The 27,063-nt window shown below is 50.0% G+C and overlaps 1 protein-coding gene across 3 annotated transcripts in view; it reads left to right on the top strand.

Moving 5' to 3' along the window:
* VAV1 (vav guanine nucleotide exchange factor 1) overlaps positions 1-27,063 on the top strand; it is an 84,020-nt gene that overhangs the window by 24,756 nt on the left and 32,201 nt on the right. For 2 of the 3 annotated variants that reach the window (XM_075535777.1, XM_075535787.1), the window contains exons 2-8: positions 19,972-20,088; positions 20,344-20,402; positions 20,493-20,561; positions 20,836-20,944; positions 21,094-21,189; positions 22,791-22,859; positions 25,148-25,251. In XM_075535777.1, the coding sequence (XP_075391892.1) occupies positions 19,972-20,088; positions 20,344-20,402; positions 20,493-20,561; positions 20,836-20,944; positions 21,094-21,189; positions 22,791-22,859; positions 25,148-25,251 (623 nt within the window). The remainder of the gene's footprint in view (positions 1-19,971; positions 20,089-20,343; positions 20,403-20,492; positions 20,562-20,835; positions 20,945-21,093; positions 21,190-22,790; positions 22,860-25,147; positions 25,252-27,063) is intronic. The other variant, XM_075535792.1, reaches the window with a different exon arrangement.

The following is a 27,063-nucleotide window of genomic DNA, read 5'->3' on the forward strand; positions in this document are numbered from 1 at the left end:
AACAGGATGGTGAGGAGATACAACCCTCGCATCTTTCCTGATTTTCAACCATGCAGGAGTCCCTTGTTCTATCCCCACAACTGCCTCTGGATCCATGGACCAGTTCCCCGTGAGCACAAGGAAGTGGTCTGGAATTCCCATTCTTCTCAAGGTGAGCCACAGTTTATTCTGGCCCACACAGTCGAATGCCTCTGCACAGCCAATGAAACACAAAATAAACATCTTTCTGGTGTTCTATGTGTTGAGCCAAGAACCCTGTGACATCAACAGTGATGTCCTTCTGAACCCAGGCTGTCAATGTGCTGCTGCACAACCAGCTCAGAGGCATTTGAGAGCTTGACATTGGATAAGGAAGACTGGAGAAAAAAAAAAAGATGCACTTGAATGATGGTGCTGGAGAAGACTATTGAAAGTGTCTATGGACTGGCCAAATAACAAACAAACCTGTCTTGGAAGTAGTACAGCCAGAATGCTCCTTGGAGGCAAGGACAGTGTGAGACTTGGTCTCAACTACTTTGGGCATGTTTTCAGAGTAGCCCCTGGAAAAGAGACACTGTGTTGGGTTAAATTGAAGGGCAGTGGAAAAGGGGAAAATCTTTAAGGAGATGGATGGTCATGACGGCTGCAGCAGTGATCTCACATCAAACACTCTTGAGGAGAGTGCAGGGCGGAGCTGTGTTTCCATGTGTTGTACAAAGGTTGCTATGAGTTGGAACAGACTTGACCACCCACCACCACCACCTCCTCCACCACCTCCTCCACCACCTCCACCACCACTACCTCCACCTCCACCACCACCACCACCACCACCACCACCACCACCACCACCACCACCACCACCCCCACCCCGACCCCCACCACCTCCACCTCCACCACCTCCACTACCACCACCACCACCACCACCTCCACTACCACCACCGCCTCCACCACCACCACCTCCACCACCACCTCCACCACCACTACCACCTCCACCACCATCACCACCACCACCGCCTCCAGTACCACCACCTCCACCACCACCTCCACCACCACTACCACCTCCACCATCACCACCACCACCACCACCACCACCACCTCCACCTCCACCACCACCTCCACCACCACCACCACCACCACCACCACCACCACCACCTCCACCTCCACCTCCACCTCCACCACCTCCACCACTACCACCTCCACCACCACCACCACCTCCACCACCACCACCACCTCTACCATCACCACCACCTCCACCACCACCACCACCACCCCCACCACTACCTCCACCTCCACCACCACCTCCACCACCACCACTACCTCCACCACCACCACCACCTCCACCACCTCCATCTCCACCACCATCTCCGCACCACCACCACCACCACAAAAGCAGCAATGTGATAGGCTTTGAGGGCTACGGCACACCTGACCCAAACCATGGTATTTTCAGTCGCCTCAATGCATGTTTAAGGGGGACAATGAATAAGGAAGACTGAACAATGTGAATGATGGTGTTGTAGAAAAATATCAAAAGTTTCATGACGGCCAGCAGAACAGACAAATCTGTCCCAGAAGAAGTACAGCCAGAGTGCTCCTGAGAATGGATGAGGAGAGCTCTTCCCTTGTACTTTGGACCTGTCACCTGGAAAAGGGGCATCATGCTTGGCGGACCAGAGAAAAAGAGGATGACCTTCAACAAGATGAGTTGACTCAGTGGCTCAATGATTGGTTCAAACATAACAACTGTGAGGATGGCCCAGGGCAGGGCAGTGTTTTGTTCTGTTGCACACAGAGTCACAATGAGTCTGTGTTGTGGCGTCCTATGGGTTTGGACAAATGCATAATGTCACGTGTCCACCCTGACAAGGTCACGTGGAACAGTGACGCTGCCCTCAATATGTTCTGTGCTACCCCCACTCTTTCTCCCTCCCCTTTCCCTGGATGGCCCAGCAATCACTCATGTTTTTGCTGTCTGGAGCCCCGGTGGCATAATGATTAAATGTTGGGCTGCTAGTCCAAGGTTAGCAGTTCTAAACCACCAGCTGCTCCTTTGGAGAAAGATGAGCCGGTCTGCTCCTCTAAAGAATGACAGCCTCAGAAACCCACAGGGGCAGTTCTGCTCTGTCCTAGAGGGTCACTATGAGTAGGCATCGACTCGATCGCAGTGAGTTTGTACTCTGGTTCTTGCATGATGGTATCTAATCACCTCATTCTGTAAAATAGCCTGTGGATATTTGCATGGAGATCACACTGAATTTATTCTTTGATGAACTTTGATCATATTTATAATGTTGTTTTGAAGCCCTGGTGGCATACTGGGGTTGTGTGTTGGGCTACTCACCCCAAGGTCGGTGGGCCAAACCCACCAGCCACTTCTTGGGAGAAAGATGAGGTTTTCTGTTCCGGTAAAGAGTTACAGTCTTGGAAACCCAGAGCAGCAGCTTTGTTCCGTCCTACAGGGTTGTTGTGAGTCAGTATTGACTCAATGGTGGTGGGCTTAGTTTTGGTTGAGAGAGCCCCTCTTTCCAGATGTGCTGCAGTTGAAATCACACAGCATGTGCATGACTCGTTCAGACCTGTTCATGGTGCCGTACCTCTGTGTCTTTTCTCAGCTTGATAGCAGGTTTCCTTTTGGCGTTCGGTGCCATGGAGTTGATTTGGACTTGTAAGGATGCCACATGATGGAGCAGAACCATCCTACAGTGTTTTCTTGGCTTCCTTCTTGACAGAAGCAGATCATCAGGACTTTCTTCCTCAGGACACCTGGATGGGCTTGAACTGCCAACCTTTGGGCTAGCAGCCAAGAGCTTAACTGATATGCCATCAACCCAACCCAACCCAACCCAACCCAACCCAACCCAACCCAACCCAACCCAACCGAACCCAGCCCAACCCAACCCAACCTCCTGCCATTGAGTTGATTCTGAATTATAATGACCCTATAGGACAGGGTAGAACTGCCCCTGTGGATTTCTCAGACTGTAATTCTTTTTTTTTTTAATATCATTTTATTGGGGGCTCATGCAACTCTTATCACAATCCATCCATCCATTATGTCAAGCACGTGTGTACATTTGGTGCCATTATCGTTCTCAAAATGTTTGCTTTCTCCTTGAGTTCTTGGTATCAGCTCATCATTTCCCCCCTCCCTCCCTGCTACCCCTCCCTTACGAGTCCTTGATAATTTTTAAAGCATTATTATTTTGTCATATCTTACACTGTCCGACATCTTCCTTCACCCACTTTTCTGCTGTCTGTCCCCAAGGAGGAGATTAGATCCTTGTAATCAGTTCCCCCTTTCCACCCCACCCTCCCGAGACCATAATTCTTGATGGGAGTAGAAAGCCCTGCTTTTCTCCTGAGAAGCGACTGGTGGGTTTGAACTACTGACCTTGTGGTTAGGGGCCCAGTGTGTAACCACTATGCCACCAGGGACCCCTTCATTTCCTCTTCTTGTAGAGTAATCCTCCCGATTACACATACACCTCATTTGGGATTTTCATTCCCAACCTGCAAATGAGCATGCGGAAGGACTGGACAGTGAAGCCGCCCTCAGGGTCCCTCGGCTGGGAGTGGCAGTCCAGGTGTGGTGACTGCTGTGGGGTTAGATGTAAGCTTGTAAGGAGGTGAGGCAGGAGAGGGGAGAGGCTGACAAGGTCAGGCTCAAAGGCCAGGCTGAGGGGTTTACACCCCTGCTTGGAGATTCTAAGAGTTGTTTTGGGGTACAAAGGAGTGCCCAATCTCCAACTTTAACCTAATGGAGAACAGAGCCAACACACAGAGACATCACAGAAGCACAGAGAGCACATCATCCAGATGAGGGAGGCCATGGGCAAGAGGTCAAGGTGGAGTCTGAGGAGTCCCACTGGGACGCCAGATTAATTGGGCATGGGGCAAAGGGAGCAGTCTCAAGCCCACCATTGGCGGAAGCACATCACAGTGACAGGTGGGCTACAGGAGCAAGCATAGGATCTAGGCTGATAAGAAGGGCTTATGAGATCCGTTCAGGCTTTCTGACCCAGGCAGGTAGGGAGAGACTGACAGGGTGTGACTCATGACTGTGCGCCCCCCTGTACTGTCTGCAGTATCAAGGACATTAAGGCAAGTCCCTAAGAGAGACTGCCCCTCCCGGGGTTGGCTGAAGAAGGGGAGCGGGGGTGGGAGAGGTGGGGATCTACTTTTCCAGGCTGTCTGAGGGTGAGATGATCTACATCTTTGCTTAGTGACCAGAAAGAATTCCGTGAAAGCCCAACATGCATGATAGCTCAGCAAAATGGATTTGGGGCTGTCACCACCACCCATAGCCTTCTGCAAACCGGGGTGCTCAGAATTTAAGTTCTAACACGGGGTGCACAGCATGCTCATCCTCTCTGAACAGTGTGTGGGTCACCCAGAGAGCCCGAGGCTCCAGGAATAAGGGGCTGAGGCCATAGGGCCCCCGTTTTCTCTGTCTCCCCCTCACCAAGCCCTGGCAACAGGCATTTCCTGTTTCCGGCATGCTCCCTGGGGCCCGCGGTTGAGGCTGGGGAGCTGGTGGCGGCAGCTGCACAGAACACTGGGTCCCCCTCTCCTGCTCCCCACCCCCAGCCCGGAACTGGGGCCTCTGCCTCTCACGCTGGGCCCCTGGAGGTGGGGCGTGGAAGTGAGCTGAGCCGGCCTGTGTGGTTCTTTGTGTCTGGTGTTGCAGGCAGGGGGGGAAGAGCAAGCCTCAGGGCCAACCACTGTGCCCCCGGCTGCTTATTTGCATGGGATCACGAGGCTTGTCCAGCCCTGTGACTCTTGGGGATCCTGGTGGGTGGTGTTGATGGGGTGTTGAGAGGGGTGACCCCCAAACAGCGAGGAAACACTTTCCTAGGCCATCCTCAGGCCCTTTTCCACCTTCTCTCCTGTTTAGGGGCATCTGGAAGTTCTTCCGGTAGTCTAACTTCAGTCACTCTTGATGTCTCTGGGAGGCCCTTTGGTTAGCCAGTTTCACCTCAGCCCTGAGGGGGTGATGAGTCATTTGACCCTACTCCCCATCTTTGAGGTGTCACATGAGTGGGGGTCGGAGAATGGAGGGTGGGGGAAACCTTCTTAAGGTTCAGCTGAGCTCTCTGAGGTCTGCAGGGACTTCCTCCCTCTGGCCAGACAGGGCCATCTGTTTGTTGCCCCTGGCAACCGGCTTGGAATCAGCCCAGGACAGGCAAAGGCTGCTGCGGTTGATGGCTCCACAGAGAGTGGAGATGGGGACAAATGGTGACTGTCATGTGCTTAGCTCCCCCCCCCGCCCCCCCCACCCCCGTCATTAGGCCAGCTCTCATTGCTGCCAGGAGCCAGCCTGGAGTGGCTCCTTAGTTAAGGGTGGGCGCTCTCCACTTGCACCTGTGTGGCTGGGAGCCGGCTCCTTTCTGAGGCGCAGTTAACCCTTCCGTTAGATGGGCACTCATTTGCTCATTCATTCCAGTGGCACGGACCGTGTCCGCCCACCTGATTTAGGCTGGTGGTTTGGACCCAGCAGAAGAGACGCGGACGTGACACCCGGAGATCTGCTTCTGCAGAGATTGCTGTTCGTAGTCCCGGAGTTGATGATGACCCCCATGTGTGGAGGAGCCCTGCTTCACTGGGGGTTTCAAGGTCATGACCTCTGGGAAGCAGACTGTCAGGCTTTTCTTCCTAGGCGTCTCCGGGTGGGTTGGAAGCAACACACTTTTGGTTGGGAGTCGAGCGCTGAGGGGCGTCGAGCACCTCACCAGGCTGTGCCACCCCAGCACCTCGACACACAGCCACTTAAATGACCACAAAGGAAAAGCATTTTCTGTCGCACACGATGTCGTTTTGTCACACGGGTACAATCTGGGTTCAACACGGGAGGGTGTCATCACACAAATGGAGTGGATATGAGAGGCCAGGGACCGTTGGGGGCCATCTTGGATCTGGCCACGAAACCCCCCAAACCCCATCGCTGTCTAATCAGTTCAGACTTGTAGCGACTCCACAGGACAGAGTCGAGCTGTCCCATAGGGTTTTCTGGTCTGTAATCTTGGCGGAAGCAGATTGCCACATCTTTCTCGTGAGGAGTCCCTGGTGAATTTGCAGCCCTTTCCGTTAGCAGGCCGGCAGTTAACCCTTGTTTCGCCAGCACTTTGTGCTGCTCAAACCGCAGTCTTAATTACTGGAGAGTCACAACGAAGTTCACGCCCTGGTCAGGCACATCCTCTGCTGCATCTTCCTTCTGCAGGGCTGTCCTGGTGCACGGTGAGGCCTTGTGCTTCTCCACACACATTTTAGGATTGGTGTGTGCCGAGCTCCACAGGAAACCGCCTGCACTGAATCCATCCATCAGGCCTGGAGAGGGTGCGAGGCTGGGTTCCCTAGAGAAGCAAAGCCAGTGATTGTTACCTATGTGTGCAGATATGAATGTTATCTCAGGACAGTGGCTCACACGGTCCACACAAGAGGTGACTAAGTTCAATAATCTTGGTCAGATGTGAAGCTAGATGCATTTCCTGACTTGAATAGTTGTTGGGACCAATGGGCAGGAACCAGGAGTGCAGAAGAGCAGGTCAGCAGATCAGATGGTTGGTTCTGATGACGTCTAGGGTTGGGAGGCAATATGGCCACAATGGACTAAAATCTCAGAACCTGGAAGTCAGTGAGCCAGGTGCAGGATCCAGACCAGCAAGAAGTGCAAAGGCTCCACCTTCCTCAGGCCGCGACCCTTTCATACAGTTCCTCATGTGGTGGGGACCCCCAACCATCAAATGGTTTTCATTTCTACTTCGTAACTGTAATTTTGCTACTGTGATGAATCGTCGTGTAAATATCTGATATGCAGGATGTATTTTCATTGTACAAATGGAACATAATTAACACATAGTGATGAATCACAAAACAATACGTAATTCTATATTATGAAATATGTATTTCTAATGACACATACATGAAATTTTGTCTTGAAGCATGGTATAGCATGGGTCACAGTCTTCATGTCGGGTACTTGTATGTGGGCGTCTCTGCATGTGGCAGACCTGCCTGGAGACGGAGGAGCGGTGTCTTGGTACAAAAATATGTGTCTTCCGATGGTCTTAGGCAACCCTTGTGAAAGGGTCCTTTGATCCCCATAGGGGTTGCGACCCACAGGTTGAGAACCACTGCTCCACAGCGTCTACCTATCTATATATGAAGTAGTCCTCCCCGCTGCCCCACCCAAGGAGACATCAACAGGCTGTGCCCTGACTCAGGGGGATTTCTCTCCACCCTGATCTTCCCACAATACTTGGCTGCTCACAATAGATCCCATCCTGGAGTTGATTACATCATGTTAAGTCACATCATGGGAGAGGCCTGAATGACCAAACTACGGGGCGTCTCGGGCTCAGCCAAGGTGACACAAAATCGATCACGGACAGTGTTTAACTATTTTTTTTGTAGTGTTGACTCTTCCTAGTCAAGAACTAATATCTATTTTGCTCCATTTGTTTCCACAGGCTTCTATGCATTTAATAACTTTCTCCATGGAAGACTCACACTTGTTTTTATTAGACTTGGTAGCTATTCCAGATTTATGTATGTATGTATATACGTATCGACACTAAAGAGCATTTGCTTTTTAAAAGTAGGACTTTATCTTGAGGCCACAACGAACTGTGGTTACCACCACCACCCCCTGTAGCTCGCAGAGGGGCTGATTCGGCGATCATGTACTGTCGATCATGAACATCTTGAAGGGTTGGAACCAAGCAGACGAAACCAAACTCACTGCTGTCGAGTCGATGCCAACTCACAGTGACCCTAAAGGGGACAGTAGAACTGCCCCTGCGGGTTTCCGAGACGGTCACTCCTTACGGGGCAGAGGCCCTGTCTTCTCCGGAGGAGTAGTTGATGGTTTGGAGCTGTGGTCCTCATGGTTAGCAGCTCACCCCATGGCCACTCTGAGGCCAGAGCTCCTTGGAAACAACAGGAACCGACAAAGAACAACTTCTAAGCCATTTGGGGAGTGTTGGGGGGAGGTTTCAGGGAGAAAAGAAACGAAAGACGAGAAAAAGGGGTGGGATAGAGGAGGTTCAAATTGATCAAAGTCCTCGCGTTTCACCAAATACATTCCTTCCTGGCTGAAGTCTAACAGAATGAACACAGGACAATGGTCATGCAAAACTCCACAGTAACACACTGAACACATTTATGTTTCAAGCCCCCCCTCCCCTCTACTCCAAGGCTTCCCACTCAACCATTTCCAAGCCTGTTGGACCAGCCGCTGAAGGAGCTCGCAGATCTTGTTAATACCGTCTTTGTAGTGAGGCTGGTACATCTGGGTGCATCAGTAACCGAGACAGCTGTTCATGAGGGTGGGAGGGGCAGAGAGAGGGGAAAATGAACTCACCCCAAGGGCTCAAGTAGAAAGAAGGATGATGGCAACCTTTGTGCAAAGGTGCTTGACACAGTGCATGTGTGGATTGTGATAAGAACTCTGAGAGCCCCCGATAGGATGATTGAAGACAGACAGACAACACCACAGCTGCGCTCAGGCGCACCTTCGCCTTCAGGATGATGTGTTCTCTTTGCATTTGTCTGGAAATCTTCTGCAGCAGATGTGTCCAAGGCAATAGTGCATCCTTTGATTTCTTGACTGCTGCTCCCATGGGTACTGATTGAGGATCCAAGTCAAAGGAGGTCCTTGGCGACGTCAATCTTCTCTGTTTATCATGATGTAGCGGACTGGTCCACTCGTGAGGATGTTAGTCATCTTGCTTTAACTTTTTATTGTGAATTTGGTGAAGATTCTGGTGTTTTTAAAAATTTTTTTTATGGTGAGGTGTAATCTTTGCTGAAGACTCCAGTCTCTGATCTTCATCAGCGAGTGCTTCAAGTCCTTCTTACTGTCCACAGGAGGATTGAGTCAACTGCACAGGCAGGTTGTTTAATGAGCCTTCCTGAAACCCTCCTGCCAGGCTCTTCTTTTTATTTTATTTTTCCTTTTCAAAATCATTTTATTGGGGGCTCGTACAATTCTTATCACAATCTATCCATCCATCCATCCATCCATCCATCCATCCATCCATCCATCCATCCATCCATCCATCCCTCCATCCATTTTGTCAAGTGCATTTGTACATTCGTTGTCCTCATCATTCTCAAAACATTTGCTTTCTACCTGAGCCCTTGGTATCAGCTCCTATTTTTTTTCCTTCCCTCCCCACTCCCCTCTCCCTCAGGAACCCTTGATAATTTATAATTATTATTTTGTCATATCTTACACTGTCCAACATCTCTCTTTACGCACTTTCTGTTGTCTGTCCCCCAGGGAGGAGGTTATGTGTAAATCCCTGTAATCGGTTCCCCTTTCTACCCCACCCTCCCTCTACCCTCCCAGTATCGCCACTCACACTACTGGTCCTGAGGGGTTCATCTCTCCTGGATTCCCTGTGTTTCCAGTTACTATCTGTACCAGAGTACATCTTCTGGTCTAGCCGGATTTGTAAGGTAGAATTGGGATCATGATGGGGGGAGGAAGCATCAAAGAACTAGAGGGAAGTTGTATGTTTCATCGTTGCTACACTGCACCCTGACTGGCTCGTCTCCTCCCCAAGACCCTTCTGTAAGGGGTGTCCCCAGGTTCTTCTTATAGAGTGCTGCTCCTCAGATGATTTACTCCGTGTACAGATTGGACATGTTTACGAAACTGCCCATTATCAGGATGCAGAATCTTTCTACCACTGGGGCTTACTACATCCCACCCCAGAGATAACCGCGGATCTGATTTGTATCACCCAAGGTTAGTTTTGCTTATTCTAGGATTTCACCAATGTCTCCTCCTCCTCCTCTTTCTTCTCATTCTTTTTTTAAAAATCATTTTATTGGGTGCTCGTACAATTATTATCACAATCCATACATCCATCCATTGTGTCAAGCACATTTGTTGCCTCATCATTCTCAAAACATTTGCTTTCTACTTGAGCTCTTGATATCAGCTCCTCATTTCTCCCCTCCCTCCCTGATCCCCCTCCCTCATGAACCCTTGATAATTTATAAATTGTTATTATTTTGTCCTATCTAACACTGTCCAATGTCTCCCGTCACCCACTTTTCTGTTGTCCATCCCCCAGGGAGGAGGTTACATGTAGATCCTTGTAATTTGTTCTCCCTTTATAACCGTCCCCCCCCCCCCACACACACACTCTCCAGGTATCACCACTCTCACCACTGGTCTTGAAGGGGTCATCTGTCCTGGAGTCCCTGTGTTTCCAGTTCCTATCTGTACCAATGTACATCCTCTGGTCTAGCCAGATTTTTAAGGTAGAATTGGGATCATGATAGTAGGGGGAGGAAGCATTTAAGAACTAGAGGAAAGTTGTATGTTTCATCGTTGCTACTCTGCACCTTGACTGGCTCATCTCCTCCCCTCAACCCTGCTGTAAGGGGATGTCCAGTTGCCTACAGATGGGCTTTGTGTCTCCACTCTGCACTTACCTTCATTTAGAATGATATGATTTTTTGTTCTTTGATACCTGATGCCTGATGCCTTCGACACCTCATGGTCACACAGGCTGGTGTGCTTCTTTTATGTGGACTTTGTTGCCTCTGAGCTAGATGGTTGTGTGTTTATCATCAAGCCTTTAAGACTTCAGATGCTAGATCTTTTGATAGCCAGGCACCATCAGCTTTCTTCACCACATTTGCTTATGCACCATTTGTCTTCAGCGATCGTGTTGGGAAGGTGTGCATCATGGAATGCCAATTCAATAGAACAAAGTGTTCTTGCATTGCCTTCTCATTCTTTCTATGTAACATGTTCAGATTTTTGACAGTGGGTATTGCTAAATTATTCATTCTAGCAACTTTTCTGTACAGTCTTGTAAATTTTCTCCGCGGACAATGGTATGTTCTCCCATTTCTCTTTCTTTCCTCTTTTTCTCCCTTCCTCTCTCCTTTCCGTCTGTCCTGTGCTCTTTCTTTCTCCCTGCCCCCCCTCCCCCCGCCGACTTCATCTCTTCTTGATGTGCAGGATGGCTGTCCATTGCAATGTTGAATGGCTGTCAGTGGAGTCGAACCCTTGAACCCTGACTCATGGTGACAGCATGCTTAGATGATATAAAGTATAGCCTAACCCTACCACAGCCCCTTGGGTGGTGCATTAGACCCTTGCGACGAATAGGGTTTTAATTGGCTGATTTTGGGAAACAGGCGACCAGACCTTTGTTCTTATCCACCTTCATCTGAAAGCTCTGCTGAAACCTGGTCAGTATCCCCGCAACTCACAGACTCCCCGAGACCTGGGTTCTGGCTATAAGAATTCAACCCCTGTGCCACCCGTTCCTTCATTTCATGGCCACATGGCTTGTTGGTCTATCACCCCTTGAAGACCACGTGGGTGGTGTGTTTTCAGTGAATGAATGCATAGGAGACCATCCCATTATCTGGATTTTCATATTTTGGACATTTCCTATGAGGGGAATCCGATCACACTTGGCTTTAAAAGATGAATTTTCACCAGGGAAGACCCTCAACAAGACACATGGGTCTTTTAATTTTTTTTTTGGGGGGGAGCAGAACATATGCTGTCAACATCTCCCTCCTTCCCTCTCACTGCAGCCTGCTCTGACTCATTTCCTAGTGACTCTGTAGGATGGGGTAGAACTGTCCCTGTTGGTTTCTGAGACTGTAGTTTTTTCCCATTAGATAAACTTAATTGCACCAGCATATCACAGACAGATCTAAGGAATCATCTGGGCTGTAGCCAGACACCTCTTAGATCTTACTCACCACCTGTTGAACGGTTTCTTCTTCAGAAACACAGATGCCATGGCAACACTTCTGTATATCCTTGCTCCTAACTGTCGTGGCATGCCCAGTCAAAGCAGCTGAGGTCAATACAAGTTTAATGCTTCTAAAATGAGCTTATCTTTCTGGTCTTGAGACATGGACCAAACAACCCCTATCTTCATCCCAACCCTCCAGATGTGTTTTTCACTCTAGACGTTTGTTTAGCTAGAGACCCTGCTGTCTGGATTAAGGATGGTGATGGGGAAGTGAACAGGCAGACCTCACCTGGTATCAGAAGCCCCGTGCGACATCCTTGATTCTGGTGTGCACATTCCTACAGATCGGGCTGACGGGCGTCCGTTCCTTTCAATTTCCCCACCATTTGTCAATGCGAAGCCTCTCCTTTTTCTTTCCAAGGAGACTGAGTTCTATGTGGAGGTGATGTAAGTCCCCCCTAAGGAGTCCCCTAAGGGGCTCTTCCCCAGGACTGTGCGCCGCTTCAGGGAAATGTAGACATTCTCTAGCATGCCAACAGTCTGGTTGCTGAGAATGGTCTCCATCCTTGCAGTAGATGCAGCAAAGACAGTGAGACTGGAACTCTGTATCAGAGGAGGCATTGTGGTTTTGAACTGCTGACCTTAGGGCGAGCAGCCCAACCCATGACACCACCAGGCCTCCTAGGATTGTCAACATGGAAAAGTCAAAAGAACAGACAGAAATATAATGAGACAAAAAAACCCCCAACAAGTTAGCAAGGTTGCGGAATACAAAACTAATGGACAAAGCCACTGCATGCCAGTATGTAAGCAAAGGAGACAAGCAACCTCCCCTCCACAGAATGTTACTTAAGGAAAAATAGAGATAACATGGGTAAAACTCCTAGAATAAGGAAAACTGACAAGGATTAAAATCAGATGGGTCGATACCATGGCTGCAACCATGAGCTCACAGTGGTGATTGTGAGCACGGGGCTCAGTGCTTCGTTCTGTTCTGAAAGGGATTGCTGGGAGTTGGACCTATGAACAATCTGATGAGTCTGCCTTGGGGGTTGGGCCCATGCTGACTTTACCAAGAGCGTGTGGGCGGGCGGGGCAGGGGTTAGAAATCTCGATGGGCCGAGGGCTGAGCCCTGTCAGACATTTGGGGGAGCTGATGTTGGGTGAATGGAGGGGCAGCAGGCTTTGGTTTGATCAGAGCCACTATGCCAAAAGCCGGACAAGTCCCTCGTCATGCAAGCTCACCACTAACAACATCTCAAAAGTTACCGTCTATACTTGAGTATAAGCCAACCCAAATATCAGCCCAGGCACCTAATTTTACCACAAAAACTGCATAAAAATATGCTGGAAACCCACCATGACACGCCAAACCAGGAGGGCAACGTAAATTGCGGAAGAATCCACAAAGAGACTGACCCATATGCCGGCCCCAACCAGAATTAGCCCGCCCCCACCATCGAAGGGAGTACCACAGAAAATGAAAATAGATCATCTGGTGTGGGAAAGGAACTGACCCACCACACCACACCCAGAAGGAAGCTGAAGCAAAGGAAGGAGGAAGAACAGAGCGGAGCACACCTGGGCCACCAAGCTCAGAGGACGATAGCCCAGCTCCAAGGGCCCAATGTACAGAGAGAACCATATAGCCGGCCCAATGGCGAGATGCAACATCCTGCACTGACCCATGGCCCTACACGGGACAGCACCAGAGACACAGTGGGGGATGTGCGACTGAGCTGACCCCACCACACTGAGGCAAAACACTGGGGGCGTGCAATGGAACGGTGGGGAAAGCAGAGCAAGGAGGTCCCGAGGGAGTATAAAGGATGGACTTTGGGGCCAGGACGTGGCACTCCATCAGACCCGTCCAGAAAACACTCCTAAAGGCCAACAAACAGACCTCGAAGTACTAACAGTTTTTTTTTTTGCTGTCTTTTTTTTTTTCCTTTTTTCCCTCTTCTTTTAAATTTTGTACGTCAGTGGCTTTTTTGTTTGTCAGCGTGTTGGTGTTGCTGCCATTATCGCCATGTTCTATATGCCACTTTGGCGCTGTCAAAGCCATCCCAAGTTTTATGTACATATTACTATATCTGCAGGTCCACCTAGATAAGATAGGCTGGACAAACTATGTGAGAAGAAAATAACGGCACCAACGGTCCTGGAGGGACATGAGAGTGTGGGAGGTAGGGGAAGGGAGGAGGTGTTGGCCAACCCAGGGACAAGGGATCAGCGAGTGGTTCAAAACCAGTGTCAGGTAGGGGATGGGAGGACTGGTAGGGAGTGACCAAGGGCAAGGTAACTGAGAGGAATTATTGAAACCAGAGTGAAGGCTGCACACGGTAGTGGGACAGGAGGAAAGCGGAAGGAAATAGAGGAAAGGAGTAGGAGGCAAAGGGCACACACAGAAGCCTAAATACAGGCATGTACATATGTAAATATATTCATGATTATGGGGAATATAGACCTATGTGCATATATCTACAGGTTCAGTAGTGGGGTAGCAGGTGGACATTGGGCCTCCTCATGCGTACTTCCTCAATACAAGAGCACTTTGCTCAGCTAACCGGTCATTCCATGATACCCACCTTCCAAACATGATTGCTGAAGACAGACGTATGCATAAGCAAACGTGGTGAAGAAAGCTGATGGTGCCTGGCTATCAAAAAGATATAGCGTCTGTCTGGGGTCTTAAAGGCTTGAAGGCAAACAAGCGGCCATCTAGCTCGGAAGCAACAAAGCCCACAGAGAAGAAGCACACAAGCCTAAGTGAACATGAGGTGTTGAAGGGATCAGGTAGCAGACACCAAAGAGCAAAAACCACCACTGTGTGATCACCTTCCCTACATAAACACTGAAGACGAATGTGCGCATAAGTAAGTGTGGTGAAGAAGGCTGATTGTGCCTGGCTATTGAGAGATATAGCATTTGGGGATTTAAAGGCTTAAAAGTAAACAAGCAGCTATCTAGCCCAGAAGCAACAAAGCCCACATGGAAGCAGCACACCAATCTATGTGATCATGAAGGGCTGAGGGGACCACGTTTCAAGTAACAAAGGTGGGAAAAATTATATCGTGAATGAGGGGGAGTGCGTGATGGGGACCCAATGCCCATCTGTAGACAGCTGGACATCCCTTGCAGAGGGGTAGTGGGGAGGAGAGGAGTCACTCAGGGTTCAGAGTAGCAACAATGAAACTCAAAACCTTCCTCTAGTTCTTAAAAGCTTCCTCCCCCCAACTATCATGATCCCAATTCTACCTTGCAAACCTGGTTAGATCAGAGGATGCATAGTGGTACAGTTGGAATCTGGAAACACAGGGAATCTAGGACAGATGAACCTCTCAGGACCAACGGTGAGAGTGATGATAATGGGAGGGAAGGGTGGCTAGAAAGGGGAAACCGATCTCGGGGATCTACATATAACCTCCTCTCTGGGGGATGGGCAACAGGAAAGTGGGTGAAGGGAGACGCTGGGCAGTGTAAGATAAGACAAAATAATAATTTATAAATTATTAAAGATTCATGAGGGAGGGGGGAGTGGGGAGGGAGGGGGAGGGTAAAAAGGAAAATGAGTTGATTCCAGGAACCCAAATGGAAGGCGAATTTTGAGAATGATGAGGGCAACAAATGTATAAGGGTGCTTTACTCAATTGATGTATGTATGGATTGTGATAAGAGTTGTATGAGCCCCAATCAAATGATTTAAACAAATGTGCTGGGGGGAAAAAAACAACCAACCTTGGCTTATACTTGCGTATATCCAGTACATGAAATGAGCCTGATTGGTGAAGGATATCGAAAGTATCACGGACTCCAAAGAACAAACAAATCTTTTTTGGAAGAAGTACAGCCCAAATGCTCCTGTGGAGGTGAGGTTGGCAAGACCTTGCCACGAGTACTTTGATATGTTGCCAAGGGAGGTTAATCCCGGAAAGAACCTCATGCTCAGTAAAGTGGAGGAGCAGTGAAAAGGAGGAAGACCCTTAATGAGACTGTTTGACACAGTGCCTGCAAGGATGGGCTCAGAGAGAACAACAACTCTTCCCTTGGGCTTGGGGCACGCTTCCCAAAGCAGAGTTCACCATAAAGATGTGGATGGAGTAAACCCCATGGGGCATTCCTCTGCTGATGGAGTTCGGCTCGAAATGAGAAGAGACAGCTGCAAACATTGATTAATAAGTGGAACTTGGAATGTTCGGAGTAGGAATCTAGAAAAATTGGAAGCTGTCCAACATGACATGGGATGTGTAAAGATTGATATTCTAGGTTTTAGTCAGTTGGAATGGACTGGCACTGGCCAGTTTGAATCAGAAAATTATGTGGTTTACTGTGCCAGACATGACAGATTCAAGATGAATGGTGTCACATTTATTGCCCCAAAGGACATTTTGAGATGTGTCTTAAAGGACAGTGCTGTGTGACAGGATCATGCCTATCTGCATACGGGATGAGCATATGGGTCCAGTGCGTAACCATGGTGTCACCAGGACTCCTACAGAGGGAACCAAACAATACACCATCTTTTATGTTGGACTTCTTGCATGGGACATACTTTTTTATTTTAGATGAAAATAATTTTATTCAAAATGTCTTGTGAGTCTGAAGTGAGAATCAATGTAATAATTTAACAGGATAATGTTTCATGTGTTATTTTTGTAACACAATGGACAATAGGTTAGATCGAAGGAAAGCATAACAGCATTGTCAACACTTTTTATATGTGCAAGTCAGTGACATTCTTACTGCCACCAGATTGTGCAATTGTCATCGCTGTCAGTCTCAAATGTTTCTATCACCCTGACCAGAAGCTCGGTGTACCCCCAGAAATGTCTTCTCCTTTTCCCTCACCCACCCTGTTGACACTCACTCACTCACTCACTCACTCATGCACTCACTCACTCACTGCCATCTGGTGGATTCCGACTCACAGTGACTGTAGAGGAACAGCGCTAGAACTGCCTCTGTGGGTTTCTGAGGTTGTAACTTAAAAAAAATCATTTTACTGGGAGCTCGTACAACTCTTATTGCAATTCATCCATCCATCCATCCATCCATCCATCCATCCATCCATCCATCCATCCATCCATTGTGTCAAGCACATTTGTATATTTGTTGCCATCATCATTCTCAAAACATTTGCTTTGTACTTGAATCCTTGGTATCAGCTTCTCTTTTTGCCCCTTCCCTTCCCCCTCTCTCCCTCCTTCACCCTTGATAATTTATAAATTTTTATTATTTTTTCATGTCTTACACTGTCTGATGTCTTCATTCACCCACTTTTCTGTTGTCTGTCCCCCAGGGAGGGGGTTATATGTAGATCACTGTGATCGGTTCCCCCTTGCTCCCCCACCTTCCCCTTCCCCTCTTGGTATCACTATTCCCATTATTGGTCCTGAATTCCCTGTGTTTCCTGTTCCTTTCTGTACCAGTGTACACCCTCTGGTTTAGTCAGATTTGTAAGGCAGAATTGGGATCATGATAGTGGGGGGGGGGGAGGAGGCATTACATTAGAGAACTGGAGGAAAGTTGCAAGTTTCATCTGTGCCACACCGCACCCTGACTGGCTTGTCTCCTCCCTATGACCTTTCTGTAAGGGGATGTCCAGTTGCCTACAAATGGGCTTTGGGTCCCCACTCCGGCATTCCCCCTCAATGATAAGATTTTTTTGTTCTTTGATGCCTGATATCTGATCCTATCGACACTTCGTGATCACACAGGCTGGTGTGCTTCTTCCATGTGGGCTTTGTTGCTTCTCAGCTAGATGGCCACTTGTTTATTGGTTGTAACTCTTTACAGGAGTACAAAGCCTCACCTTTCTCCCATGTAGCAGCTGGTGGTTTCGAATCTCCCACTCTTGTGGTTAGCAGCCCAATGTATAACCCCTATGCCGTCAGGGCTCCTCCCGTTGCCCCTGGCAACCACGATTCCGCTTTCATTTCTCTACACTTACCAATTCTGCCTTTGAGCCGGTTTTGACCTGCAGTGACTCTCTACACAGCAGAACCAAACGCTGCCCCTCCTTGCTCCGTTCTCACTCTCCTTCCTGTATTGGAACCTCAAATGATCGATTACACGGTATTTGTGCGTCTGTGACTAATTTGCCTCAGCTGAAGGCTTTCAAGGTTCATCCATATACTAGGCTGTATCAGGACTTTATTATTCTTAACGCAAAGTCGTGGTTGTTCTTGTCGTTGTAGGAGCTGTGACATCTGCTCTGACCCATAGGGACCCAACAAGACAAAACAGGGTCCAGACTCTCACCAGCCTCTTAAAATTGCTGCTGTGTTTGGCGCTATTGCTGCAGCCACTGCGTGACTCCATCTCAGGGAGCATCTGCCTCTGTGTCTCTGACCCTGCACTTCACCAAGCATGCTGTCCTTTTCCAGGGACGGGCCTCTCTTGATAACACGTCCAAAGGATGCGAGACAAAGTCTCCCCATCCTCACTTCGAAGGAGCCTCTGCCTGTACCTCTTCTAGGATAGATTTGTTTCTTTTTCTGGCTGTCCAGGGTACTTTCAATAGTCTCTGCCAACATCATCATTCACAGGCATCGAGTCTTCTGGGGTCGGCCTGATTCAACACGCAGCTTTCATAAGCCTGTAAAATGATTGAAAATCATGCTGGCTCAGGCTCACCGCGGTCTCCAAAGCGACATCTTTGCTTTTTGAATGTGTTCCAGGGGTCTGGTGCAGCAGATTAGCCCAGTGCGATGGTGCAGCCTTTGATTTCTCAGTGAGGGCTGCTCCTGGGCTGCTGATTGTGGATCCAATTAAATGGAGGTCTTTGACAATTTCCGTCTCTTCTCTGTGTAGCGTGATGTTGCCTACCGGCCCAGTGGTAGAGATTTCTGTTCTCTCTGTGTTGAGGGATAATCCATACAGAAGTCTGTCGTCTCTGACCTACATCATTAAGTGCTTCAAGGACTGTTTGATTTCAGCAAGCAAGGTTGTATCATCTACAGATCGCAGGTTCTGATCGAGTCTTCCTCCCATTCTGATGCCAATTCTTCTCCCAGAGTGCAGCTTCTTGGATTATTTGCACATGTGTAAGTGCGGTGAAAGGATGCAACCCTGACACACACACCTTTCCTGGCTTTTTTAGGCTTTATGATAACGCCCATTGTAGGGATGGACCACATTTGCTTCTTCATCCATCGGTTGGAGCAGACTGGGAGCGCTGGTTAGTCACTGGGCTGCTAATTGCAAGGTCAGCAGTTTAAAGCCACCAGCCGCTCCTCAGGAGAAAGATGAGGCTTTCTACTCCAGTCTCAGAACCCCCCAGGGGCAGTTCTAACCTCTCCTATGGGGTCTCTGTGAGTCGGTATTGACTTCATGGCAGTGAGTTTGGTTTTGTTTGGAGCAGATGAGTGGCTGAGGACCATTGGAAGTGGTTGGGAATGAGTGTGGGGTTCTTTTTCAGGGTGGTGAGAATTTCTTGGAACAAGACAGAGATAGGTTTTGGCTGCCCAGCTTTGTGATGAACTAAATGTAGCAAATGCCCCTGAGATGTGCACCTGTAAGTGGCTTTAAAGACAAAAACAACCCAAACCACTTGCCGTCAAGTCGATTCTGGCTCCTGGTGTCAGAGTAGGGCTTTCAATGGCTGGCATTTCTGCAGCAGATCACCAGGCCTTTCTTCCAAGGCGCCTCTGGGTGCCCTCAAGCTGCCAGCCTTTCAGTGAGCAGCTCAGGCTCATTTGTGCCACCCTGGGGGCATTGGCAACACGGCTGGTGGTCACTTTCACCTGCTTTGACTTTTGTCAATGCTGTGGTTAGGTGGTTCCCACTCATCGCGACTCTGCACAACAGAACAGAACACCGCCTGGTCCTGTGCCAGCCTCCCAATCGTGCTTGTGACTGAGCCTGTGGTGGCAGCCCCTGTGTTAATCTGTCTTGTTGATGGTCTTCCTCTTTTTCACTGCCCCTTGACTCTGCCGCTCCTGATGTCCTCCAGGCACTGACCTCTCCTGACCAGTCACTAGTCTGGAATATTTAAATATTGACTGGTTGATCATTTTAAAGAAGAAGAAAAAGGAAAGGTCAGGGTCAAGAAACAGCTTCAGGTACAGCTTGATCTAGCTTCAGTTGTAGTGGGATCTTTCCCAGCAGGGGGTGAGGTTTCCTTGGAAGGAACCCTCCCTGTGGCCCGCTCTGTGCCAATCCCCAAGCCAGGCTTGGAGTCTGTTTCTCCCCTGCCCCTGACGTCCCACCCTAACCTTACCTTGTCACCTCATTTTCTCTCCCTTTTTCACCACAGTTCCTGTGCCTTAAGAATATCCGCACTTTCCTGTCTACCTGCTATGAGAAGTTCGGCCTCAAGCGGAGCGAGCTCTTCGAGGCCTTTGACCTCTTCGATGTGCAGGATTTCGGGAAGGTGGGTGCAGAAAGCACAAATGATTGGGTGTCTATTCATGCCCGCGAAGTCTTTGCTGGACTAGCTAAGGGACATAGTGGAGAGGACAGAGCTCAGAGGAGCCAGACCAGGACTCTGGTCCCTGCTTCTCCACTGGCTTGTGACCTCTGTCCCATGTTCCCGCCAACTCCCCCTGGTGAATGTGAAGGGTCACAGGGGCAAGTGGGAGCTGATGTCCAGGATGGGCCTCAGCCACTGCCTTCTGTTATATCCCAGGTCATCTACACCCTGTCCGCTCTGTCCTGGACCCCGATCGCCCAGAGCAAGGGCATCATGTGAGTACTCATGCCAACAACCCCTGTCCCCCTGAAGCCCCACCCCCACGTGGTCCCCAGGTTCTGACTCACCCCATACTGGCCCCCCAGGCCCTTCCCCACCGAGGAGGAGAGTGTGGGTGATGAAGATATCTACAATGGCTTGTCAGACCAGATCGAGTGAGTGGGGGGCCTCTGGGGGTGTGTGAGGTGGGCTGCATAAGCACTGCCCTGTGGTCTGAGAGGGAAGGGAGGCAGGCCCTGACTGTGGGTCTGAGCCGGGAGCGGGGAGGGCACGGCTCTGGTAGAAGAGTCTGACTGGGACATGGGCCCTGCCCTGGGGTCTGAGGAAACAAGGCCCTGCCCTGGGACCTGAGGGGATGGGGCATTGACTTTGGGGGTCCCGAGTGGATCCTGGCCAAGGCCGTGGTCGCCCCAACGTGGTGCCCCGCAGTGACACGGTGGAGGAGGACGAGGACCTGTACGACTGCGTGGAGAACGAGGAGGCCGAGGGTGACGAGATCTACGAGGACCTCATGCGCTCAGAGCCGGTGGCCATGCCGGTGCGGGTGGTGGTCCCGGGGGCCATGCCGGTGCGGGTGGTGGTCCTGGGGACCTGGGAGGGCGGGTGGTGGTCCCGGGGGCCCGGGAGGGCGGGGTGAGGTGGGGGGCATGGCTTAGGACCCCCTCACTGGCCTCTCCGTCCCCTCAGCCCAAGATGACCGAGTACGACAAACGCTGCTGCTGCCTGCGGGAGATCCAGCAGACGGAGGAGAAGTACACGGACACGCTGGGCTCCATCCAGCAGGTAGGCACCTTCCCCTGCCTGCTGCCTGCCTGTCTGTCTGTCTGTCTCCCTGCCTGCAGGTCTGCCTGCCTGTCTGCCTGCCTGCCTATCTGTCTGCCTGCCTGCCTGCCTGCTTGTCTGTCTGCCTGCTTAGATGCCTGCCTACCTGATTGTTTGTCTGTCTGCCTACTGGTCTTCGTTTCTCTCTTTGGGTCTCTGTCTGTCTGTCTGCCTACCTCAGCATGCTGAGAGGGCCCTCCTGTGCCCAGTAGACCATCCTCCCGTGCCCGTTACTTTATGTCTCTGGGTCTTTGTCTTTTCCCTGTGACTTTCCCCCTTGATCCTTCCTCCAGTCTCGGTTTTTGATTCTGTCTGTTTCCCCCTGGGCCTCTCCCCTTTCCCCTCTGCTGGTCTTTCTGTCCCTCCATGCCTCTCGATCCCTGTCTTTCTCTCTGACTGTGTCTTCACTCCATCCTCCTGTTTGTCTCTGCTTTGGGCTCTCCCATCGCCCCTCTTTCTTCTCTCCACCACACTGTTTAACACTTTGTGGTTGGGGCCCTCGAGCTGATTCCCACTCGCAGCAACCCCACGTGTCACCAGACAGAGCAGAACTGCCCCTGCGGGGTGCCTAGGCTGTCATCTTTATGGGGACGAGCCCTGGTAGCTCACTGGTTAAGCGCTTGTCTGCTAATAGGAAGACCCATCGTTTAACCCACCAGCACATCTGTGGGAGAAAAAACCCTGGCAATGGAAGGTTTAGCCCAGGGAACCTCATGGGGGCAGTTCTACTCTGTTCGACAGGCCCGCTGTGAGTCAAGATCGCCTGCACAGTGCACAACAACCTTCACAGGGCAGTGTGTCTCTTGTGAACCTCCCCCCCCCCCCAGGTGGGTTTGAACCCGGAATCTCTTGGTAGCAGCTGAGTGCATCCACATCATCAGGGCCCCTGGTAAAACCATTTCATTGAGATCGTTTTATTGAGTGAGACAATTCACTCTTTCTCTGTGCCACTCTTATAAAAGTATTTTTCCCAAGGCTGCTTAGTATCATTCACAAAGTGGATGATCTCTTTCCAGAACATTTTCATCACCCCTCTGAGTCAGAACCGACTCGATGGCAGTGAGTGTTTTGGAAAAGAAATCCCACACGCCCATTCGGAGCAACTCACCTGTGAGCTTCCCTTCCAGTCCCTAGGCAACCCCTACTCCACTTCCTGTCACTGTGGATTGCCTGTGCTGGTTCTTCCTTGTAAACAGACCCATGCAGTATTTGTCCTGTGCCTATGACTTTTTTCCCTCGGGGTCATGGCCCCAAGGTTCATCCACGCCGCACTCTGTGCCAGCCTTCCATTCCCCTTTTCATGGCAAAGCCATAGCCCCTTGTGTGTGAGTTCTGCATTTTGTTCATCTGTCCGCCTGCTGTTGGAACGTGGGCTGCTTACACTTCATGGCGATGTGACTCTTAGGGAAATGAAGAGCAGGGTACACATTTTTGTAGGAGCCTCCTCTATCTCTCTTTGTCTTCTTTCTGTCTGTCTTTGTTCCTTGATCCTTGCACCCGGGGCTGAACTGGAGGGAAGGGATCCCTCCTGCTCTCACCCCTACCCCCTCCCTGCCCTGCAGCACTTCATGAAGCCCCTGCAGCGGTTCCTCAAGCCTCAGGACATCGAGGCCATCTTTACCAACATCGAGGTGAGCCCCCTCCTGGACCATGGTCCTTGTCTCTGCCAAGACGAGGGCCTTCCACCAGCGCCATCTGGCCCTGGAGTGTGTGTGTATGGGGTGGGGTGGGGGCGGGCATCAGTTGAATGACATAACGTGGCATCTCAGTTTGATAGGGCAGCTGTCACAGGAGTAGCAGAATCTCTAGGTGGCTCAAAAGGCTAAGCGCTTGACTACTGGCTGAAAGGTCAGGGGCTCAAATCTCCTGTGAAGTGCCGCTGCAGACAAGCCTGGCAATCTGCGTCCGGAAGGTCACAGCCTTGGAAACCCCGTGGAGCACAGTTCTATTCAACACACAAAAATACCACAAGCAGGAGGCTTGAAGGAACAGAAACCTGGCTTTCAAGAACAGCTTGTTGCGGTTGTCAGGTGCTGCCGGTCGGTTCCGACTCACAGCGACCCGATGTGTAACCGAAGGAAACACTACTCACAATTGTTCTTATGTCTGAGCCCATTACTGCAGCCACGGTGTCCATCCAACTCATCGAGGGCCTTCCTCTCTTTCGCTGCCCTGCTACTTTCCCAAGCACGATGTCCTTCTCCGGGGACTGGTCTCTCCGGACAACACATCCAAAGGACTTGAGATGAAGTCTCTCCATCCTTGCCTCAAAGGAGCCCTCTGGTCTTGTCTCTTCTGAAGAACAGTTTAGGAGGCTCCAAGTCTAGATTCAGGGTGTCAGGGGGAGGCGCTCCCTCGGTCAGTTCTTGGGAATTCTCCTGTTTCAGGGCCTGTAACCCCGATGTTCCTTGGCGGCCCTCACATAGCTGTGTCTCCCCCAGTGCCCACTTGGGTCTGTGCCTACTCTGCTCGCAGATAAAAGTAGGCTCAAGGCCCACCCTCAGGAACACCGCACAGAAAGCTCTGTTTTCCAACGGGGCCATGTCCACAGGCCTGCCAGTCGATTCCGACTCATGGTGACCCCGCGTGTGTCAGAGGAGAATGCCACTCCATGGCGTTTCCAAGGCTGTCACCTTTCAGACACGGATTGCCAGGCTTGTCTGCAGCAGCACCTCCTGGTGGAAGCCAGGACTTTCTTCCAAGGTGCCTCTGAGTGGCCTCCCACTGCCAACCGGGCGTTCGTACTCAGGCAGTCAATGGTTTGTGCCACGGGTGACTCCCTTCACCGGTATCTCCCCCTCATCAAGTAGATTCCAATGCATAGTTACCCTGGTTTCCCAGGCTGTTAACCTGCCCCCCCACACTTTTTAAACTTTTCATTGTGATTTAGGTGGGGGTTTACATTTCAGATAATTTCGTGTTCAACAACTTAGAATGACTTATCAAACCCTGCAATAGCTTGCGCTGCCTCCCCTTCACCCCGAATTACTCTTCTCCCTCTTGTGGAATACTATCTTCCCGGTCACCCATGTTAATACCTGTCTGCCCCCTAACGGTCTCTTTCCTTCACATCCAAAGTCTGTTTCTTTCTTCTTCTTCTTTTTTAAATAAATCATTTTATTGGGGCTCATACAACTCTTATCACAATCCATACACACATCAATTGAGTAAAGCACCCCTATACATTCGTTGCCCTCATCATTCTCAAAATTCACCTTCCACTTGGGTTCCTGGAATCAGCTTGTTTTCTTTTTTCCCTCCCCCTCCCTCCCCGCTACCCCTCCCTCATGAACCCTTAATAGTTTATAAATTATTATTTTATCTTACACTGTCCGGGTCTCCCCTCACCCACCTTCCTGTTGCCCATCCCCCAGAGAGGAGGTTACATGTAGCTCCCCCAGATTGATTCTCCCTTTCTACACCCCCTTCCATCCCGGTGTCGCCACTCTCACCGCTGGTCCTGAGGGGTTCATCCGTCCTAGATTCCCTGTGTTTCCAGATCCCTACTGCACCGCTGTGCATCCTCTGGTCTAACCAGGTCCGCAAGGTAGAATTGGGATCATGAGAATTTGGAGGGGAGGAAGCGTTTAAGAACTAGAGGAAGGTTTTGAGTTTCATTGTTGCTACTCTGAACCCCGAGTGACTCATCTCCTCCCCACTAGCCCTTTGCAAGGGATGTCCAGCTGTCTACAGGTGGGCATTGGGTCCCCATCACGCACTCCCCCTCATTCACGGTGATGTGATCAAAGTCTGTTTCTTTTGGCATGAAAAATCTTTATCTTAAAAAAAGAGTACAGTTTTATTGACATGTTTGGGGGGCAGGGAGGGACACCAGGTAGGTAGATGGATGGCCCCTTCTTTGTCTTGCCTGCTGGATCCCAGCCCCCTGGATGCAGCCCTGATTCCCCCCTCCCTCCAGGACCTGCTTCAAGTGCACACCCAGTTTCTGAAGGAGATGAAGGAATCCCTGGCCACTTCCAGCACGTCCAGCCTCTATCAGGTCTTTCTCAAGTACAAGGAGAGGTGAGACCCCTGCTCCAACCTACGCTGGGTGTTCCAGAGACCTTGTCCTCCGAGGCCTCTGGATGGGGAGGATGACGGTGTGCTGCGTGCTCACAGGCAAGGGGCTGCCTGTCTCTGGTTCGGTTCCCAGCTCAACCACATGTGAGCTGTGTGTCCCTGGGAAGTTCCTCACCCTCGCTGGCTTCCTCGTGTGAAGGATCCACATGGGACACACAGCTTCTGGGACTAGTTCTTTCCCTTTGGAGGGTGATGGATGGTCCGGAGGGACAATCCTGTCGAGTGGGATGATATCCGGGTTGCCACTTTGCCTTTTTGATCCCCACAGTCGCATTTTGTTTTATGGGCCACGCCCTATCACTTGATACTTCACTCTCCAGTAGAGAAGTCCAGTAGGAGAGAAGTTTGAGGAGCTGGGGAAAAACAATGGCGATCATTGTCATTTTGGGGAAGAAACAATGCTTACTTGATTTACTGCCTATATATATGTGCTTTATGATGCACAGTAGTGTACACACACACACACACACACACACACACACCCCGATTCAACATTTGCTACACATGCTGTGAAAGCCGGAGCCTGTGTCAGGCAGAAATCCATGAGGGAAAGAAAGCTCAAACATCCTCCATTAGAATGAGAGACAGAGAAGTGGTAAGACTGCACCTGTCAAAGGTGGAAAACGAGGGAGATCGGCACAGAACAAGGCTGTCCCGTTTCTCTCTAGGATTCAGCGACACTGACTGCATTCTTTGAGTTGTGCCATCCGCTCTCATCCCCGTGTCCCCGAATGAGGCTTCCTCCTTAACAAGCTTCCTTACTACCAAAGTTTTCTTATCCAAACTTGTGGGTTGCTGTTGTCAGTTCGATCCTGTATATCTAGATCTTAAAAAAAAAAAAAGCACAATGCTCAAGGTAGATAGTCTCTTTGCAACTGAAGCCAAACTATCGTGTGCTTTTGTGACAATTTCAGGGGATTTTTATTGGTTGAAGGTTTGAAGATGCTCTCAGGGCAATCGTTTCAGGGGTTTACCCAGCCTCTGTAGTTCCGGAAAGTCTGGATTTCATGAGCCTTTGAATATATGTTTTACACATCCCCCTTTTATTCAGAAATTCTTGTCTAGACTCTTCTTATCAAGTGTTCAGTAAGAGCGGACAGGGAGCAGCCAGTTATTCTGGTCTGATGGCAAAACAAGCAGCTGTTCATGAGGTCGATTAGCCACGCTGTCCACAACATGCTGTCTTTCCAGGGTTTGTTCTTGTTGTCCAGTTCAGTGAGTGGGGTCTCGAGTCTTAAACACCTGCCTGAAGCCACTCGAGACACAGCAAGGGGTCTCTTTTTTTGTCTGGAGGAAGAAGGAAACCCAAAAACCAGAGAATCAGCTGGACCACAAGACTTACAGCCTCCACGAACCCCTGCTTCCTCTACCACGAGACTAGAAGAACTGGATGGTGTCTGGCTATCATTATGGAATGACACTACATAGATTCTGGTAGAAAGCAAGAATAGGTGGAATGGAAGTTCAAATTCTCCAAGAAACCAGACTTACTGGGCCCATTGAGGTAGGACAAACTCCTGAGACTTGCCTTGGATACTCTTCAGACTTTGAAATGAAATGAGTCTCCGAAGACATCTTCTAACAAACAAACAAACAAACAAACAAACAAATTGATCCAGCATTACCAGAATACTAGCACATAGATGAGAAATTTAGGGGCCAGACCAAACCACGGCTGTCAAGGTGATCCCATAGGTCAGAGTAGAACTGTCCCTGTTGGTTTCCAAGGTTGTAAATCTTTAGGGAAGCAGACTG

Source organism: Tenrec ecaudatus, chromosome 1 (assembly GCF_050624435.1).
Source record: "Tenrec ecaudatus isolate mTenEca1 chromosome 1, mTenEca1.hap1, whole genome shotgun sequence".
NCBI classification, from domain to species: Eukaryota; Metazoa; Chordata; class Mammalia; order Afrosoricida; family Tenrecidae; genus Tenrec; species Tenrec ecaudatus.